Source organism: Propithecus coquereli, unplaced genomic scaffold, assembly GCF_000956105.1.
Source record: "Propithecus coquereli isolate 6110/MARCELLA unplaced genomic scaffold, Pcoq_1.0 Scaffold578, whole genome shotgun sequence".
Lineage (NCBI taxonomy): Eukaryota > Metazoa > Chordata > Mammalia > Primates > Indriidae > Propithecus > Propithecus coquereli.
In genome coordinates this window covers 348,436-367,551 of record NW_012151707.1, presented here as the reverse complement: position 1 = coordinate 367,551, position 19,116 = coordinate 348,436, and the positions used below count along the sequence as shown (strand labels likewise).

At 49.8% G+C, this 19,116-nt stretch overlaps 3 protein-coding genes across 4 annotated transcripts; 2 read left to right on the top strand and 1 right to left on the bottom strand.

Moving 5' to 3' along the window:
- The first annotated feature begins 8,490 nt into the window (after nt 1–8,490).
- INO80B (INO80 complex subunit B) lies at nt 8,491–11,370 on the top strand. The gene is made up of 5 exons (XM_012658184.1): nt 8,491–8,642; nt 8,872–9,058; nt 9,282–9,400; nt 9,570–9,739; nt 10,752–11,370. The coding sequence occupies exons 1-5, from the start codon at nt 8,585–8,587 to the stop codon at nt 11,280–11,282; spliced, it is 1,065 nt and encodes a 354-aa protein (XP_012513638.1). The 5' UTR covers nt 8,491–8,584; the 3' UTR covers nt 11,283–11,370.
- Nucleotides 11,371–11,791: 421 nt separating this feature from the next.
- Nucleotides 11,792–14,289, top strand: WBP1 (WW domain binding protein 1). Of its 2 annotated transcripts, XM_012658182.1 has the most exons (5): nt 11,792–12,079; nt 12,408–12,509; nt 13,030–13,132; nt 13,260–13,436; nt 13,610–14,281. In XM_012658182.1, the coding sequence occupies exons 1-5, from the start codon at nt 12,011–12,013 to the stop codon at nt 14,065–14,067; spliced, it is 909 nt and encodes a 302-aa protein (XP_012513636.1). In that variant the 5' UTR covers nt 11,792–12,010; the 3' UTR covers nt 14,068–14,281. The 2 variants fall into 2 exon arrangements, with proteins under 2 accessions (XP_012513636.1, XP_012513637.1); XM_012658183.1 differs by lacking the exon at nt 12,408–12,509 and having other exon boundaries at nt 13,610–14,289.
- A 164-nt stretch (nt 14,290–14,453) lies between these two features.
- MOGS (mannosyl-oligosaccharide glucosidase) lies at nt 14,454–18,829 on the bottom strand. Its single transcript, XM_012658181.1, has 4 exons — nt 18,311–18,829; nt 17,903–18,129; nt 16,604–16,800; nt 14,454–16,401 (listed from the first exon to the last, which is right to left on the bottom strand). The coding sequence occupies exons 1-4, from the start codon at nt 18,660–18,662 to the stop codon at nt 14,670–14,672; spliced, it is 2,508 nt and encodes an 835-aa protein (XP_012513635.1). The 5' UTR covers nt 18,663–18,829; the 3' UTR covers nt 14,454–14,669.
- Between the last annotated feature and the right edge of the window lie 287 nt (nt 18,830–19,116).

Genomic DNA, 19,116 nt, shown 5'->3' with positions numbered 1-19,116 from the left:
GAAGCAGGTGCAGCACCTTCGTGCCCCCGGATGGGACACCAGCAGCCTCAGCTCCTTGGACCCAGACCTTAAGTGCCTTACGAGGGTGAGGACTTCCACCACCTCGTATTGACTATCCCTCAGGCGCTTGACTATCCCTCAGGCGCTTTGCTGGGTGGCTGAGCAGGGTTACCACTGCCGTTCTGCAAAAACGGGTTCCCTTCTCTCCCCTAGACAGCCCAGTGGGAAAGAAGGAAATGGCAGAGGATTAGATTGCTGACCACGAATGAGGGGGTCTCTTGGAGGCTTGAGAACTTGAGCAAGGGGCGGGGGGCTCCTACATAGCAGCATGGCTCTGCCCAGAGACTTATCAACCTTTACCTCTTAGAGAGTCCAGGTTAGAATTGCTCTGTTATGGCAAATCACACAATATTCTTTTGGAAAAGCTGGTTTAAAATTACTTCAGCAAAAGGGAAAATTTGTTGGCTTATGGAACTGAAATGTCCAGGGGTCAGGCTTTAGATGTGGCTTGACCCAGACATTGAGTGTCATGAGGATCCAGTCTCTTCCCACCACTTGGCTCTACTTTCCTCCATGTTGGCTTCACTCTCCACAGCGGAACAAAATTGCTGCCAAAAATTCTGGGTCTACATCTTTTCATGCTTAAATTCAGCTGAAAATAAAGCATCTGTTTTCTGAGGCTCCTACACAGGTCTGGGATTCACAGTGAGCTGTTTGGGATCATTCATCCATCCCAAACCAATCACTGTTGCCAGAGGGCAGACAGAGGCGAACCAATCACTGTGGCTAAGGGGGTTCTGTGTGCCAGTCAGCCAGGCATGGGTCACTTGCCCACTCCCGGAGACTAACTGGAACCCAGTGAGCTGGGAGGGAGAGAGGAGGGGAAGTTGTTCCTCAAAGAATGTTCCAGGTACTACCACCAGAAGATGAGGGAATGGATAATGGACAGGAAAAACAATAAACATCCTCTACACACAAAAATTCACATGGAGAAGGGAGTTCTTCTGGTCAGCAGGAAAGGCAGATAAAAAGATTTTATAAAGTCCATGGCATCTGAGATAAACCTCGAAGTATGGGTGAGGGGAAAGAAAGGGAAAGATATTGTTCCTTAATTTCTTGTGATATTGATTGTCACTCCTCTGAACTATAAACTTCTCAGGGAGGACACTCTGTCTTGCCTGATGCTTTATCCCTAGTGCCTGGCATATAGCAAGTGTGCAATAAACGTCAGTTGAAGTAAATAAATAAAGGAGATACCTAAAGGAAGTATGCAGATTTGAGAGTCCTTGACTGAGATGAGCCATCCTGTTGGACTAAAACAATTCATTTCAAGCATTTGCTTTTAAGCAAATGAAATCTTGCCTGGAATACATGAAATCGAATCAGAGTTGCTGTGATGGAAGCAGGTGCTAGAGCCTGTTGCCGTGTCTCCTTGCTCCCACAGGCCCTCAGCCACCCCCTGCTCCTCCATGAACATAGGCTCTATGGAAGGGTTTGAAAACACCTCTCCTGAGACCCAGTCAGGAGCTAGAGGAATAAAGGTGTTTGGGAAGGAGGTTGGGCTAAAATCCTGCCTGAGAGTTTGTACTCGATGTGGCTGAAGATTTTTGGAAAGGAGCGACACAATCAGAGTTATATTTTAGAGATCATCATTTGGCAGCCTTTTGCATAAGTCAGTCGGAGGAGTTGTGACTGGGCTCAGGGAAGCCAGCTAACATTGCTCTCAACTGAGGGTGGATTTTTTTTTTAATGGATCCTAGGGGTTCATGTGGATTTATTTTTTAAATTAAATTTTTATAGCTGGGCACAGTGGCTTGTACCTATAATCCCAGCACTTTGGGAGGCTGAGGGGGGAGAATTGCTTGAGGCCAGGAATTCAAGACCAGCCTGGGCAACATAGCAAGACTCTGTCTCTACAAAAAATTAAAAATTACAAACCAATAAAGGGCTGATAACCAGAATCTACTTAGAACTCGGGAAAATCAACAAGAAAAAATCAAACGACCCTATCAAAAAGTGGGCAAAGGACATGAACAGAAACTTTTCAAAAGAAGACAGAATAATGGTCAAAAAACATATGAAAAAATGCTCAATATCTCTAATCATCAGGAAAATGCAAATTAAAACCACAATGAGATATCACTTATCTCCAGTGAGACTGGCCTTTATCAAAAAGTCCCAAAACAATAAATGTTGGCGTGGATGCGGAGAGATAGGAACACTCATGCACTGTTGGTGGGATTGCAAACTAGTGCAACCTTTGTGGAAAGCAATATGGAGATATCTTAAAGAGAAACAAGTAGAAGTACCATTCAATCCAGCAATCCCATTACTGGGCATCTACCCAAAAGATCAAATGATACTGTATAAGAAAGACACCTGCATCCGAATGTTTATAGCAGCACAATTCACAATTGCAAAGATGTGGAAACAACCCAAATGTCCATCAATACATGAGTGGATTAATAAAATGTGGTATATGTATACCATGGAGTATTATTCAGCTTTAAGAAACAATGGTGATATAGCACTTCTTGTATACTCCTGGATAGAGCTGGAATGCATTCTACTAAGTGAGGTATCCCAAGAATGGAAAGACAAGCACCACATGTACTCACCATCAAATTGATATTAACTGATCAACACATAAATGCACATATAAGAATAACATCTATTGGATGTTGGGCAGGGGGGAGGAGGGAGGGGGAGGGAGAGGAGGGAGGAGGGGATGGGTACTTGCATACACAAAGAGTGCAATGCGCACCACCTGAAGGATGGGCATATTTGAAACTCGGACTTGGGGGGAGGAGGGGGCAAGGGCAACATACGTAACCTAAACATCTGTACTCCCATAATATGCTGAAATAAAAAAAAAATTAAAATATTAGCCAGGTGTGGTAGAGCTACTCAGCAGGTGAGGCAGGAGAATTGCTTGAGGCTCCGAGTTCGAGTCCAGCCTGGGCAACATAGTAAGACCCTGTCTCTAGTCCTCCACTAAAAAAAAATTGGGTGGGCGTGGCGGTGTGTGCCTATAGTCCCAGATACTCAGGAAGCTGAGGCAGGAGGATCACTTGAGCCTAGGAGTTTGAGGTTGCAGTGAGCTGTGAGGATACCACTGCACTGTAGCCTGGGTAATAGAGCAAGACCCTGTCTCTTGAAAAGAAATATTTGGAAACACACGTACAGTTTTTAAAAACACCCCTAATGCTACCATTTAAAAAATCACATAAAGTGAAAAAAATTGAATAAAAGCATGCCTTCCCTACCCCCAATTCCACCCCCAGAGAAAAACACTGTTTGGATGCATTAATGTTCTGAAGCTCATATTGGCTCTCGAGTGAGACAATTACTGAATTTTCCAAAATTGTGCATGCTTGTTGTTAAACACTGTGTTTTGTTTTGTTTTGTTGTTGTTGTTGTTAGTTTTGTGTCCCTGGGTGGGCTCAAACCAAACACTGCTTTAATTAAAAACTAAATTATATAAAATTATAACTGAATGAATTATAGTAAAGCAAAGGTGATGAATTCTCAAAACTCATCACTTCCTAATTATTTTACTGCATTTTACTCTGATATCTTGAGGTTATTTACATCTATAGTCTCTGTGTGGTGGGAATGCTGTACAATGGTGTACACTGCACATTTCTTCCTAATGCTGTGTTCAGTGGCATCACATTTGAAACTGGACATGGTAGGAATATTTTCACAATAGAAATAGGTGAGCACTGCAAACCAGGGTTGTTTTTTTCCAGGGAGCTTTTGTTAAACATTTACCAGCATGCCACTGGTTTGGTGCATAGTCTTCCCAACTTTTGCCTTTTGCTTATTTCTGTATTTATATCTCCCCAACTATGAAGTAGATATTTGGGGAAAGGGTGTGGGTCACCCAGGGTTCAAATCATCTTCCTATTTCTGCACAATCCCCCACTGTGGACAATATTGGTAAGATGAGCTCTAGCCCCTTTATGGAAACTGGAGAACATTTATCCTCCTTCCCACTTCTTCACAGCCTAAGGGTAAAGTGAAAAAAATTGAATAAAAGCATGACTTCCCTACCTCCAATTCCATCCCCAGAAACAGAATACTTGACAGTTCGGGTGCATTAATGTGCTGAAGCTCACATTGGCTCGAGCCAACCAAGTGGAATACATCCAACTGGACTTTAAATCTTGAGGGAGTGCAGACAAGACCCAGGGAGAGTTCAAGATATACATTCACTGCACCTGCAGCACCTGAGGAGCAGGGTGCTGGTGCCAGCAGGAAATCCTCACCAGCCAGTTCCTGTGACTTCAATGTGGCCCCGGAATAACCTCAGCCACGTGTTCCTGCTGCCTGGCCACCATTGGTTCTCACTCCTTATCCAGGGAAAGTATGAGATGAGCCCAAAACATTTTGTAGTGCTAGAAAGTAAAAAAAGTGCTCAAAGAATTATGGAGACATGTCAAAAAGGACACAGACACCAGCTTAAAGAAATGTCCACTGAAAAAATCTGGGACAAATTTGAGCATCAAAATAAATAATGATAGCAATGGGTTACAACCCATTGATTGAAATAGGAATCCATACTGAAATAAATATATATGCAAATAAATATTAATATAAGGAGAAGAGAAAGCTTTTCACTATAGTAGAATGCTAACTAATACGTGTAAATGCAATAATGGAAATAGAAAGATCACCATTTGGCAATTATTACAGTAGAGTTGATTCATATAGTATTTATCAATGGATACTAAGCCTGGTGAGTGGGGATTCAATGGGGAATGGAATATTACGGTATTTCCCTGGAAGATATGTATTATTTACAAAGGCAGAAATGATGACTTTCCAGTGCAAGAAACTGGCAGACACCATCCTGACCAGGTGATCCAGGTTAACATTGTCAGTGGTAGGACAGGCTGACATAATGAGCCCTCTGATGGGACACACTGAGAACACAGCACAATTTTTGTGTGTGTGGTATTCTCACAAAAATTTATAAGTCTAGATCTTAGGATATACCACACAGATCCCGGCTGAGGGGCGTCCCACAGAATTAAAGACCCACACCCTTTAAAGTTGTCACGGTCATGAAAGACAGGGTAAAAGTGAGGAAGTGTTCCATATTAAAACAGATTTAAAGGAAGGGCTCCATGGCTCATGCCTGTGATCCTAGCACTCTGGGAGGTTGAGCGGGGAGGATTGTTTGAGGCCAGGAGTTTGAGACCAACCTGAGCAAGAGCAAGACCGTGTCTCTACAAAAAACAGAAAAAATTAGCTGGATATAGTGGCACATGCCTGTAGTCCCAGCTATTCAGGGGGCTGAGGCAGGAGAATTGCTTGAGCCTAGGAGTTTGAGGTTGCAGTGAGCTGTGATAATGCCACTGCACTCTAGCTGGGCAACAGAGTGAGACTCTGTCTCAAAAGGAAACAAACAAAAAACAAAAAAAATTAAAGAATAAGTGTAATACATGATCCTGAATTTGGATCCTGGACTGGAAAGGAAAAGGAGGCATTGCAAAGTTGCTGAAATTTGAATGGGGTCTGGATTGAATGGTAGTGTTGTATTAATATTAAGTATTGTATTAACTGATTTCCTCATTAGGACAACTGTGTTAAGCCTATAGAAAACTGTGCGTGTTTGGGGGAAATACACATTCAAATATTTAGGGGCGAAATGGCATCGTGTCTTAAATTGATCAGAAAAAAGAATAATGATAGTGGGTATGAATGTGAGTAAATGTTAACAATTGCAGAATCTGGCTAAAGGAAATAAGAGAGTTCTTTGTATTCTTCTTGCAATTTTTGTGTAAGATATTTCAAAATAAATTAATTTTTAAAGATAAAGCTAAGAATTCTTTCAGAAGGAAGAGTACCTCTCAGCCTACAAACATGTTCAAATCTCTCCTACTCTAAACAAAGCAAAACTAAAAACAAAAACAAAATAAGTAATCCAGTCATCCCTTAACTGTCACCACTTCCTCCCTGCTGGTATCAGGATGCAGAGGAAACACGACTGGACTGATGTCAGGAAGCCTCTGTTTGAGGCTCGGTTTGCCACTCCCTAACTTTGTGACTTTGGCCAAAACATTTCATCTCTCTGAGCCTCAGTTTCCTTATTTATAAGTTGGAAACAATAGTGTCTCCCTTACGGAGCTGCCATGGGAATCAAGGGAGAGAAGGGATATAAAAGCAGGTTGTAGTATTTGTTCTATGAATACTAACTGCAAGTGATCCCTCACTTTAACTCCCAGTGACACAGGAGTTTTGCCTTCACACCTACTAAAACGCATCCGATTCTCCAAGCTCGGCCTGCCCACTGCAGGACTATACCCAGCTGATCACAGCCTCAGTCCCTCGATACTCGCTGCCTCTCTTTAACCTCCTTTCCTCTATTCTGCCTGGCCCATCTGCCTGGGTGTCCAGGACAGGTGTTCATTCAGTTCTATTCCTGGTTTGTTTCCTCTTCATCTACTTGCTCTTTATTGAGTATCTCATGTGCTCCCATCCCTTGGGGACCCCCATTATTATGTTAGTGACATCCCCACTCACACCTTCAGCCTTGGCTTCCCCTCTCAGCTATTCCCCCTCCATCTGCCTGTTCCCACAGGCACTTCAAATTCACCTTGGGCAAAACTAAATCCTTAAGTTGCTTCTCTTCTTATGTTCTCTTCCTTGCTGAAAACACCACCTTTTCTCTAAATACTTGGGTTAGAAACTTAGAAATCATTTATTACTATTTCCTTATTGAAGCATCTACTATGTGAGCAATACTACCCCAGGTACTTTGCATTTTTGATTTGCTTTAGTCCTTGTGAAGTAGATCCTACTTCATTCTATCTTACAAAGCTGGATTCTGAGGTTCAGAGAGCTTAAATAACTTTGAGCCCAAGGTCACATGGCTAATAAATGATGGAACTGGGATTTGAAAATAGGCTTGTCTGACTCCAAAGTCCATTTTATTAATCTGATCACATACTCCATTGATTTCTTCCTGAATTCCCATATATTAATATAATTGCTCATTGATTCTTGATAATTTTATCACTGAAATGTTTCTCGAATGAGTTCTTTCCTTTCTTTGTTCACTGCCGCAACCTTGTTCAGACTTTCATATATATTTAGATGTATGCACACAGGTGTTGTTTTTTTCTAATTATCAATGTGATATACGTTGGCTACAAGAAAATTCATTACATACCTAGATAGTGAAAGTTTCCCAATCTCAACTTTTGCATTAAACCAATATTAACAGTACAGTATACGTTCTTCAATTTTTTTCTTTTTATGTATTAGCATATCATGCTTTCTTAAATGGAAAGCCACCTTGAAATTCACTTTTCTTAATCAGTATTCCAACTCATAAAGATCTGTCTTGGATTTTTGTGTGTGTGTTTTGTTTTAATTAAGTAAAAAATATATATGTTTCATGCAAAATTGAAAAGGATAAAGGAGAAATTATAAGAAAGAAGACTCCCTCCACTCTTGTTCCCCAGCCACCTATCAGCAGTTGCTGTCACCAGTTTCCTGGGTAGTCTTCTGGGGCCTCATTTCTTTTAATTGTTGCATAGCATCTCATTGTACAGATGTACCAAATTTATTTTGGTGTCCCATTAGAGGAACATTTGGTTTGTTTCCAACGCTATTACCCATTGGGATCTAAATTCCCTGTTAATCTTATGAATTACTTATCACTCAACTTTTCTTAATATGGTGCTCCATACTGTATAGCCGAACCTTTATTTATCCGTTACCCTACTGATGAAAATTTAGGTTTTCTGCTCGTAGGGCACTTGTGCTGTTAAACACTTCTGCCATTTTGCCGGCAATATATTAACGGTTTATATACTCCTCCACACAAATGTGAGCTCCTCAAAGGCAGGGGCGGTATTCATATTCCTCTTGGTATCCTCTTAGCCTAGCTCCCTGCCCTTGGCTCGGAGTATACGATCACCAAGCTGGAGTGTAATAATTTTTTTTTTTTTTTGAGACGGAGTCTCGCTTTTGTTGCCCGGGCTAGAGTGAGTGCCGTGGCGTCAGCCTAGCTCACAGCAACCTCAAACTCCTGGGCTCAAGCGATCCTCCTGCCTCAGCCTCCGGAGTAGCTGGGACTGCAGGCGGGAGCCACCACGCCCAGCTAATTTTTTAATTTCTATTTTTAGTTGACTTGCTAATTTTTTCTACTTTTAGTAGAGACGGGGTCTCGCTCTTGCTCAGAGCTGGTCTCGAATCCTGAGCTCAAGCGATCCTCCCGCCTCGGCCTCCCAGAGTGTTAGGGTTAAAGGCGTGAGCCACGGCGCCCGGCCAGGAGTGTAATAATTGACGCGCCCGCGCTGAGTTCTGGAATCTAGTGTGGGGAGGCGGAGCAAGGGGAAAGCCATGGCCCTTTGGGCGGTCCCGGCCTCAGAGGGCCCGGAACTTTCGTTGAAAGGATCGTTGTTTCTCCGGGAGGATTTTTGGCCCCAAAGTGTGCCCCGCACAAGCATGGTTGCCACGTACCGGAAGTAGTCCGTTATTTTGCGGGAGGCAGTTGTTCCGCGGGGCGGAAAAGGCGTGTCTGTAAGTGTGCTGACCATTTCCAGTCCCCCTTCCTTGCAGGACCCTCATGAGTAAGCTGTGGCGGCGCGGGAGCACCTCTGGGGCTATGGAGGCCCCTGAGCCGGGTAAGTGTAGGTAGATCAAGCAATTTAGGCCTTCTTAGAAAAGAAGTTCCTTTCTCGCTCCTGGGAGCTTCCGGGATACTTCGCCACAAGTGGGAAGGAGAAAGGTAGTGCTGTTGTTATGGTAACAGCTAGTACCGCGGACAGGGCGGGATCCCTCAGGGGTATGAGGTTATTCCTGGCTTCCTCTGCCACCCTGCAGCCGAATACTCGACAGGCCCTCCTTTCGCAGGGGAAGCCCTGGAGTTGAGCCTGGCGGGTGCCCACGGCCACGGAGTACACAAGAAGAAGCACAAGAAGCACAAGAAGAAACACAAGAAGAAACACCATCAGGAAGAGGAGGCCACGCAGCCATCTCCTGCGAAGCCCCAGCTCAAACTTAAAATCAAGCTGGGCGGGCAGGTCCTGGGCACCAAGAGGTGAGGCCAAGAGGGTCAAGGTTTTACTTGGGGAACTTTCGGAGCAGGCAGAGATAGAAGTTAGAAGTCGACTGGGCTTTCTAGAAGACAGAATGAACACTGTGACTTCAGGGTCCAGGTTTAGGCAGCAAGAACCCAACAGGGTAGGGAAGGCTGAATGTAGCTACTGAACAGAAGGAGGAGACGCTTGCCCAGTTTACAGAATAGTATTGCTTCTCTGCAGTGTTCCTACCTTCACTGTGATCCCAGAGGGGCCCCGCTCACCCTCTCCTCTTATGGTTGTGGATAATGAAGAGGAACCTATGGAAGGAGTACCCCTTGAACAGTACCGTGCCTGGCTGGGTGAGAAGGATCTGGCGGTGGGGAAACTGGGTTTCTCCTTATACCTGGCTAAGGGAAGGGGGTTGTTCCGAAGTGGGTTAGAATTTTGAATATCCCAGTATTAACTTGGCCAAATTAGGGTGTTCCATCTGAACAATTCTATTTTTATCTCTCCAACTTTCCTTCCCAGATGAAGACAGTAATCTGTCCCCCTCCCCACTTCGGGACCTGTCAGGGGGGATAGGAGGTCAGGAGGAAGAGGAGGAACAGAGGTGGCTGGATGCCCTGGAGAAGGGGGAGCTAGATGACAATGGAGATCTCAAGAAGGAGATCAATGAGCGGCTGCTCACTGCTCGACAAGTAAGTTGGTTCATTGTTTATTCACTCACCAAATATATAAAGTATTGAGAACTTTCCATGTCCTAAGCACTTTGCTTGGCAGTGGGGATATGAGCGGTGGAAAAAAGACAGGCAAGGTTTTTGTTCTCATGGAGCCGGTATTCTAGTGTGTGTTTGGGGGAGGCTGAATAAGTAATTTCAAAAAGCTGTATGGTTTATGAGAAAAATAAAATTGAGTGATGAAATAGAAAGTGGCAGCAGAGAGACATTAGATAAGAGTAGTCAGAAGGCCTCTCTGAAGAGACATTTCCAGTGCTAGAGGAGCTTTTCAGGCAGAGAGTACAGCAAGTGCAAAGACCCTGGGACTGGAACATGCCTAGCAGGGTAAAAGAGCAGAAAAAGTGTGGTTAAGCCACCGAATGGCTGTATGCAGAGAAGTGACAGACTTGATTTACATTTCAATAGATTACTTTAGCTTCTATGTGGAAAATGCCTTTGGGGGTAAAGGACAGAAAGGGAGACCAGCTAGGAAGCTGGTGAAGTAGTCAGTTGAGAGATGGGTATAGCTTGAACCAAGATGAAAGTAGTGGAGATGGAGAAAATCAGATGAATTCTGGCTATATTTTGGAAGTAGATAATTGTTGGAAGGGGAGTGGATTAAAAAGGAATTGAAGTTAACCCTGAGTTTTTGGCTTGAGCAATTATCCAACTGATGCTTATCTTATTGAGATAAGATTAACAACCACCACCCCTTCAGGGACAGGTAACAAGAGTTTTGGTACACAGGGCAGGCAGGTAACATTACTGATGCCTTCCCCCTTGAGAGTCAAGGACCTAGAGCTGAATGTCAGGAGACCTGGGTGGAGGCAGTATTAACGGCCCCTGAGAGGTGCTCATTAATAACCCTTCTCCCAAGGCCCGTGCTGCTCAAGACACTGCCTTCCATGTCCCCTCTTCCCCCTCCCCCGATCTTGCAGATCACGCTTTTCTGTCTTCCATTTTCGGACACCACCCCATTTCTGTCTCTCCACAGCGAGCCCTGCTCCAGAAGGCGAGGAGTCAACCTTCCCCGATGCTGCCGCTGCCTGTGGCAGGTGGCTGTCCAGCCCCCGCCCTCACCGAGGAGATGCTGCTGAAGCGCGAGGAGCGGGCGCGGAAGCGGCGGCTGCAGGCGGCGCGGCGGGCGGAGGAGCACAAGAACCAGACTATCGAGCGCCTCACCAAGACTGCGGCGCCCAGCGGGCGGGGAGGCCGGGGTGCTGCACGGGGCGAGCGGCGGGGAGGGCGGGCAGCGGCCCCGGCCCCCATGGTGCGCTACAGCAGTGGAGCCCAGGGTTCCACCCTTTCCTTCCCACCTGGCGTCCCCGCCCCCGCGGCATTGTCTCAGCGGCCATCCCCATCGGGCCCTCCTCCGCGCTGCTCTGTCCCGGGCTGCCCTCACCCGCGCCGTTACGCCTGTTCCCGCACCGGCCAGGCGCTCTGCAGTCTTCAGTGCTACCGCATCAATCTGCAGATGCGGCTAGGGGGGCCTGAAGGCCCAGGATCCCCCCTTTTGGCTACTTAAGGCCCTTACCTAACCTGGACTGTGTGCCCTCTCCCATGCCCATGTTTTCAGTGTTTTCCCCACCCTATTAAATTTCATCCGGTGCTTCGGCTTGAACAGAATTGGGGGAGTGGGATATGGGCCGACCAATCTCCGGTATACACATCTTGCCCCGGCCGGAGCTCGCGTCGACGCCTGCGGCTTGGAAACGGCCCGATTGCGCCCAGGCTCGGGCTGACTTTAGGGACCCCGCCTCTTCCAGCCGGGATTACCTGGTGTGGTCGGTCTTTTGGCGTAATGCCGAAAATATGACTCAAGCCAATCAGCAGGAACTTTGCTTTTCTGGAAGGCTGTTCGTTGGTTGATAAGCCAAAGCCGGTTATGTTGTCCCTATTGGCTGTTGTCGCTGTCAGTCAGGACCGGGGTCGAACCTCCCCCACTCTTTGTCTGTGCAAGCTCCTGTTGTCTGGGAGAGTGACCGAGGCGTTGCTGCAGATTGGTTACGGGGAGAAGCCTCTGGTCTGTTCCTATTGGCTCTGCCGTCGAGGGGCGATGGGGATTGGTAGGACTGGGCGGTCTGGCTCCTAGTTGGCGGAGCTCTCCCCGGATGGAAGCTCCGGCGGCGGAGTGATGGTGGCGGCCGCGAAGATGGGCCGGGCAGGGACCATGGCGGTGGCGGCAGAGGTGGCAGGGGCGGGGCGGCTGGCGGTAGAGGAGGCTGTCGTCTTCAGGGGGCTGTAGGTGGAGGCATGGCTCGGGCCAGCAGCGGGAACGGCAGCGAGGAGGCCTGGGGAGCACTTCGGGCACCGCAACAGCAGGTATCCCAACAGCTCCAAAAGCTTATCACGACAGCCATTTATTTCTCTTTCCCCTTTCCTTGTCCCTTCCTTTTGGGGGTGGGGGCGGAACTTAAGAAGCCAAAGGTACTGTGAAGTTCCTAAACATGCCCCTTCCACTCTTTGTCTAAACTTTGTAACGTAGATGCTGCTGACTTTGCCTGCAGTCTCATAGATCCCATCCAATCGCTGCAGTGGAAGCTTGCAGTGGCTCTCCAGTGACCAGAGGCATAGTGAGGCCCCAGGGAGGCTCCCTCTATTTTGCAACAGTTATTTGTGATGTTTTTCTATGTGCCTATTGTCACAACAGAGTCCGGCAGCGCCTTCTCTTGAGGGAGCAATTTGGAGAAGAGCTGGAACCCAGACTCGCGCCTTGGATACCATCCTTTATCATCCACAGCAATCCCATCTGGTTGGGAGCACTACTCTGAGTCTCACATTGCCCCTCCTTTACCCTGTGGAGCCCAAGACGGGTGGAAAGACCCAGCTTGGGGGTGGGGAGCAGTGGACCATGTGGGATGATGAAAGCATTTTAGCTTTGGAAATGACCTTAAACTCCTACCGATTGTCTGAGATTTTGAGATGGCTCACACTGTTTTTCTGGCCGTTGCCAAAATACTCCCTTAACAGAAGGTACCCTGAGGTGCCAGGCTTGAGTGTGAAGGAAGTCTCATATACAGAACTGAAATCTCCCTCTTTGTATGTTTACATTTGTGTAGTTCTCTAGACTGACTTTTGCTATTCCAAATTATCTTCCAATTTTACAGCCCTTCAGATATTTGAACACTCTTCTCAGCATCCCCCACTGCCCCTATCTCTCCAAGCTGAACTTGGTTCACAGGGTGGGATTGTATATGTGCTTGCAGGAAGTGGGGGTGGACTGTGCCTGGGGCTGGAATCTCCCTTAGTTCTAAGTGCTTCCTTGCCCCCAGCTTCGAGAGTTGTGCCCGGGAGTGAACAACCAGCCCTACCTTTGTGAGAGTGGTCACTGCTGCGGGGAGACTGGCTGCTGCACCTACTACTATGAGCTCTGGTGTGAGTCTCCAAGAGGGCTATTCTCAGGTCCCTCTGCCCACCCTCCCTTGGACCTCAGGATTCCAACCTTCAAGGACCCTTCGCTGCATAGGAGGTGTCTGAGTTACTCCCTCCTCACCTCTTGCAGGGTTCTGGCTTCTATGGACTGTCCTTATCCTATTTAGCTGCTGTTGCGCCTTCCGCCACCGACGAGCTAAACTCCGGCTCCAACAACAGCAGCGGCAGCATGAGATCAACCTGTTGGCCTACCATGGGGCATGCCATGGAGCTGGCCCTGTCCCTACTGGTTCACTGCTTGACCTTCGTGAGTGACTTGAGGCTCTGGGCCTGTTACTAGCGGCCCCTCCTAAACCAGGACCCCAAAATCATCCTACATATCCTTTTCCAGACATTTCAAAGCACGCTTTTCTCTAATACCAGAGACTACCATCCCATCCCTGGTTGCCTTCAGCCAACCATGCCATTCTCTCCCTGCAGGTCTCCTCAGCGCCTTCAAACCCCCAGCCTATGAGGATGTGGTTCACCGACCAGGCACTCCACCACCTCCTTATACTGTGGCCCCAGGCTGCCCCTTGACTGCTTCCAGTGAACGAACTTGCTGCTCCTCTGCATCCAGCTGCCCTGCCCCCTGCGAGGGAACAAATGTGGAAGGTGTTTCCTCCCACCAGAGTGCCCCCCCTCATGAGGGTGAGCTTGGGCCAGGGGTGAGCCCTGCCCCCACACCATCCTCCTGCCGCTACCGCCGCCTGACTGGTGACTCGGGTATCGAGCTCTGCCCCTGTCCTGACTCCAGCGAGGGCGAGCCAATCAAGGAGGTGAGGTCTAGTGCCACTCCACCAGATCTGGAGGACCACTCTCCATGTGCACTGCCCCCAAATCCTGCACCCCAGGTCTCTTCCATGGGGCTGGCTTCCAGTGAAGGGGACATCCCATAGTTTGGGAAGGGTGGGTGGGTTACTTGCCCACGAGAAACAGCCCTGGTCCCAACTCCTCGGGTTCTCTTTGGTCCCTCACTTTCCCTCCCCCCAAGAATCTGCCTGAAAGGGCTGGAGCCCTGAGGAGAGGGACAGTATTCGGGGGACTGTGCTAGCTCTGTCCCCCAAGACATACACAGGAGCCTTTGACCTCATTAAAGAGATGTGAACCAGCCGTTTGTGGATTTGGGTGGATTAGAGCTCAATGTACTGCCTTGCACTTGACCTGCCTGGGTTTGAAGGAGACAGGTAATGGCCATTTATCCCACCTTCCCTGATGACAGCAGGCATCCCTGAGGCATGGACTGAGCCAAGACCTCTTGGTGTGGCAAAGCTGGCAAAAGCAATAGAGTTTGGTGTGTTTTTTCCATTTTATTTAGAAAGATAGACTCTGAATTCACATTCACCCTGGGGCTGTGTGGGCTGACAGTAAGGAGACACCTGAGATGAAATGAGGAAGGTTTGAATTACTGGTATCTGAGGGGCTGGGGCAGAAGCCAGAGACCTTGTCCCCTCCAGATCCAGAGTGGCATGAGTGACCTGGCTCCCCTCTCATCCCCACCTCAGTAGTCTTCGGCCATGGCCAGTAAGACAAGGCTAGTCCAGCCGTGGAAAGGGCGGCAGCCCATGCCCCGCCCATCCCGGTCATTGTACTGCTCCCACAGGAACCCTGTGGTCTGGTACTGCCGCCACACATTGCCCACGACATTAGCACGGAGCTCACTGTGGAGTTTGGCAGCCCGGGCCTGGTGGGGACCTTCCAGGTGCCCATAGTGGTGGAGTGCGCCCAAGGCCAGGTAGTTGACATTGAGCCACACAGCACCTCGCCAGTAGGGAGGATCATGCTCTGAATTGCGCTGGCCATAAAAGGGGCTAGAGGCTGCAAGGGAGCGTAAACCAAAGGGGCTCCAGAGATGGCGGCTGTCGGCTAGAATGTCCAGCAATGGCCCAAGGCGGGGTGAGCTGGGGTCCAGCAACCGCAGCAGCAAGGGAAAAAGACTGACATAGCCCAGGGCATCCACATGTTGCAAACGAGGCTGGGGCCTGCCCACCACCCGAACCAGCCCCTGAGGGGGCCTAGGCTTCAGCTGTACGGCTTTTGTGTGGTTCCCAAAGTCTGCAAAGAACCCTAGCTCGGGGGCCCAGTGCAGCTCATCCAGACTTTCCTCTGCCTCCAGTGAAGCAGCCAATGGGCCCAGCTCAGCAGCCACCTCAGCCTCCCCTAGATGTTCTGCTAGCCGTGTCAGCACACGGGCACCTAGTGCCACCCAGCATCGCAGGTCCAGGTGACGCTCAGTGACTGAAGGATGTGAAGCCCGGGGGTAGTCATCCAGCCCCGAGGGCAGTGTCTTGGGGTTCAGTAGGGTTGGCAAGGCCGGGTCCCGGCCCCGCCAGCGGTAAGATAGTGGTACTGGCCCTTCCTGGCTCTGATGGAGCCAGGAGAACCAAGCATATAGGCGGGGGAAGGCCTTTTGGAGGAAGGCCAAGTCAGCAGGGTCACCACTCTCTAGCATGTGGGCTACAGGCAAAAGTAAGGTTGGGGGGTTAGCATGAGCTGCCCGCTGCACCAGGAATTCTGGAGGCACCCGGGCTCGGGCCTCATCCCCCAGTACCTGCTCCCGCCCAATCCAGCCATCAGCATTGAGCAGCCCCAGCCAGTGGCCTAGGGCTTCCCGGGTGAGGCCAGGATCCCACCGCTGGACCACCAACTGGTGAAAGCCCTCATCCCAAAGGAAGCCTCGTGGGAAGAATGACCGGGAGGGCACAGCTGTGAAAAGAGGGACAGGTGGAAAGAGGGCTGGGTCCACCTTCTGCTCAGATCCTTCTACCCCCATGTCTGGCAATACCAGACCCTGTCCGTAGAAGTAGCCAATCCCGCCAAGGAGGCCACTGAGGGCAGCCTGACCCAAAGCCTGCTCCCCAGTGGTCAGCCCTTTCTCCTTCAGCTTGAAGGTCTTCTCAAAGCGCTCTCTAAAGGCTTCAGCATGGCTCTCCAGGGCCTGGGTCAGTAGGCTGCCTGCTAGCTGCTCTAGGGCTTGGTTTCCTTCTGCCTGGGCACTACCTGATTCAAATACAAACTCCAAGGAGAAGGGGACTTTCAGTGTCACCTGCTGTACCAAGAATTGTCCTTGCCCACTTGGGCCTCTGTCCTCCCACTTCAGAGATCCTGGCAAGCCGAGATAGCGTTCAGGGGAGGCTCCTGGGGGCCGATGCTGAAACCAGCTATTTAGGCGACTCTTTACCATCTCTGTCAGCAGGGGCAGTCCTGGGTTGGAGGACCAGAAGACATTGTAGCTTGAAAGGAAGAAGATAAATAGGAGATATTGTTCAGGGGAAGGTGGTGGGGACTATAAAGAGAAATATGAAGTGATTGGGAGTGAGGTTGAGAGGTCTCGGGCAGGGGACATGGGGAATTGGTGGAAAGGAGGTATGGTGGGGGAGACAGAAATCAGGCTAAGTCAGCATCCATACCACCCCACACTCTCTGCCCTGTTACCTGCCATACTTGGAGGCAGTATCCCCTGGATTGGTTGGTGGCATAAGTGTAAAGCGGAAGTCACCAAGTTCACTGGTGTGCCCGCTGATGAATTTCAACTGCCCCTTGGTCCCAACCTCTGGTAGCAGGACTTCCTTGCCATCTGTCACCACATAGAAAAACAGGGAGACCAAAGGGAGGGCAGAGGTACCCGAGGCCTGGGTGACAAGGACAGAAAAGAAGAGCATTATATTGACATTCTGTCTGAGAATCAGCCTTAGTGAGGGAAAGGAATACCAGGCAGCAGTGATATGGTAAACAACACACGTATGGCAGTGTTGAGGGTCACTGAGGGTAAGCAGGTATACCCAGTGGGATGAGATAAAGAGTCCTGCACAGGGGCAGACTGTTTGAGCTCAGGGGTTTGAGACCAGCCTGAGCAAGAGCAAGACCCCGTCTCTACTAAAAAAATAGAAATTAGCTGGACGACTAAAAATACATTAAAAAAAAAAATTGGCCGGGCGCGGTGGCTCACGCCTGTAATCCTAGCTCTCTGGGAGGCCGAGGCGGGTGGATTGTTTGACCTCAGGAGTTCGAAACCGGCCTGAGCAAGAGCGAGACCTTGTCTCTACTAAAAATAGAAAGAAATTAATCAGACAACTAAAAATATATAGAAAAAATTAGCCGGGCATGGTGGCTCATGCCTGTGGTCTCAGCTACTCGGGAGGCTGAGGCAGAAGGACTGCTTGAGCCCAGGAGTTTGAGGTTGCTGTGAGCGAGGCTGATGCCACGGCACTCTAGCCAGGGCAACAGAGCCAGACTCTGTCTCAAAAAAAAAAATTAGCCAGGCATGGTGGCGCATGCCTGTAGTCCCAGCTACTCAGGAGGCTGAGGCAGTAGGATTGTTTGAGCCCAGGAGTTTGAGGTTGCTGTGATGCCATGGCACTGTAGCCCGAGCAACAGAGTGAAACTCTGTCTCAAAAAAAAATTTAAAAAAAAAGTCCTGCACAAGGTTCTCCGGGAAATAACATAACAGAGTACTTTTGTTCTATGTCCTACATTAAGAACTCTACACAGATTATTTCATTTAATCCTTACAATCCTGTGAGTTAGTTGCTATTATTATCTATGCACATAAGGTAATAAAGGCTTAGAGATGGTAAATAAAGATGATCAAATGGGCAATTTAAGGCAAGATTTAAACCAGGCAGCCAGACTCAGAGACCCTGATGGTAACCCCCACTTCATACTGCATTTGCTGGCAGCAAGGGAAAGATGGAGGGAGTCTGGTCTGAGGAAAGGGTGTCCTGAGGCCCTGACCTGAGGCTCTACAGTCACTCTCCAGCTCCAGTCCCCTCCGTGCTGACCCCCAGGCCTCTTGACGAACTCAGTGGTGAGCCTTAAGGCCCCATCCTGGATGTGTTGCCGCCCGAAGGAAAGACCGTCATGGAACTCCCAGCCATAGGGACCCACGCCGTCCCCCTGCTCACAGGTGTGCCTGAGCTTAGGGGTCCCTGGGGTGGTGCCCTGCTGCGCCCACATCAGTCCTGGGGGTAGAATGGCCATGTAAGTCAAAGAGAGCAGGGGACCTGCCCCTCTGAGTCTCCGAGAACTTCAGGGTCATCCCTCTTCCTAATTCTCCTGATTCACTCCTGCCCACCCTTGTTCTGGCTTAAAGCTGGGGCGCCCAGATTAAAAGTCCGCCTGCCCGCCCCCGGGCCCAGTTACCGGTGAGAAGGGGCTTCGAGCTGCGAGTCTTCATGCCGAAGTAGACGTGAGGGCGGTAGGTTCCCCAGAAGAGGTCTGGGGCCACGGCGGGGCTGGAGGAGTCGGGGGGCAGCGCAGGGGGTGCAGAGTGCAGCGTGACCGCCCGCCGCGCACGGTGCCACGCCAGTATCCAGCGCCCAGACAGACCCAGAGCCAAAGACAGGACCACAACGGCCAGAGCCACTCCCCCCGTCGCGCCACGGTCCCCACCGCCCCGGCCATCCCGTCGCCCGGGGCCGCCCCGAGCCGCCCTCTGGGCTGTCCGCGCTCCATCTGTCGGCGCCGCGCGGCGCCACCGCTCGCCCCGAGCCATCCTGGCACAAAGGTCGGCGTCGCGGGAGGGAGCTCCGAGAGGCGGCAGTGAAACCCAGGTCCTGCCTCGCCTCTCCGGGTCGTGCCGCTCACCCCGTCAACGTCTATCCTTGCAGCAGCACCTGCCGGCCCGCGCTTCCCTCTCCACATCCGCCTCCTGCCGGAAGTCCCGCCCCGCCACGTCAGGTTGAGTCCCTCAGCTCGGAACCGCAGTCGCCGGTGTGGCGTAGGGCTCGTCATCCGGGTCGGCCCCGGTGGCTAGGTTCACCCGGTCTGCGCATATCTGGCGCGCTCATGGAGTTCCCAGGCTAGTAGATAAAACCAATCTCGCGTTGGGCTGTTTTTCTTTTTTAAATAAAAAAAAAAATTGGCCGGGCGCGGTGGCTCACGCCTGTAATCCTAGCACTCTGGGAGGCCGAGGCGGGCGGATTGTTTGAGCTCAGGAGTTGGAGACC

What these genes read in the sequence shown, in the direction of transcription:
- INO80B (XM_012658184.1), top strand. Translation starts at nt 8,585, where the DNA reads ATGAGTAAGCTGTGGCGGCGCGGGAGCACCTCTGGGGCTATGGAGGCC. An exon ending in TATGGAGGCCCCTGAGCCGG is followed by an intron (nt 8,643 to 8,871) that starts GTAAGTGTAGGT and finishes CTCCTTTCGCAG; the next exon opens with GGGAAGCCCTGGAGTTGAGC. An exon ending in CAGGTCCTGGGCACCAAGAG is followed by an intron (nt 9,059 to 9,281) that starts GTGAGGCCAAGA and finishes GCTTCTCTGCAG; the next exon opens with TGTTCCTACCTTCACTGTGA.
- WBP1 (XM_012658182.1), top strand. Translation starts at nt 12,011, where the DNA reads ATGGCTCGGGCCAGCAGCGGGAACGGCAGCGAGGAGGCCTGGGGAGCA. An exon ending in ATCCACAGCAATCCCATCTG is followed by an intron (nt 12,510 to 13,029) that starts GTTGGGAGCACT and finishes CCTTGCCCCCAG; the next exon opens with CTTCGAGAGTTGTGCCCGGG. An exon ending in CTACTACTATGAGCTCTGGT is followed by an intron (nt 13,133 to 13,259) that starts GTGAGTCTCCAA and finishes CACCTCTTGCAG; the next exon opens with GGTTCTGGCTTCTATGGACT.
- MOGS (XM_012658181.1), bottom strand. Translation starts at nt 18,662, where the DNA reads ATGGCTCGGGGCGAGCGGTGGCGCCGCGCGGCGCCGACAGATGGAGCG. An exon ending in CTCGAAGCCCCTTCTCACCG is followed by an intron (nt 18,130 to 18,310) that starts GTAACTGGGCCC and finishes TTCTACCCCCAG; the next exon opens with GACTGATGTGGGCGCAGCAG. An exon ending in ACTGCCTCCAAGTATGGCAG is followed by an intron (nt 16,402 to 16,603) that starts GTAACAGGGCAG and finishes CTTCCTTTCAAG; the next exon opens with CTACAATGTCTTCTGGTCCT.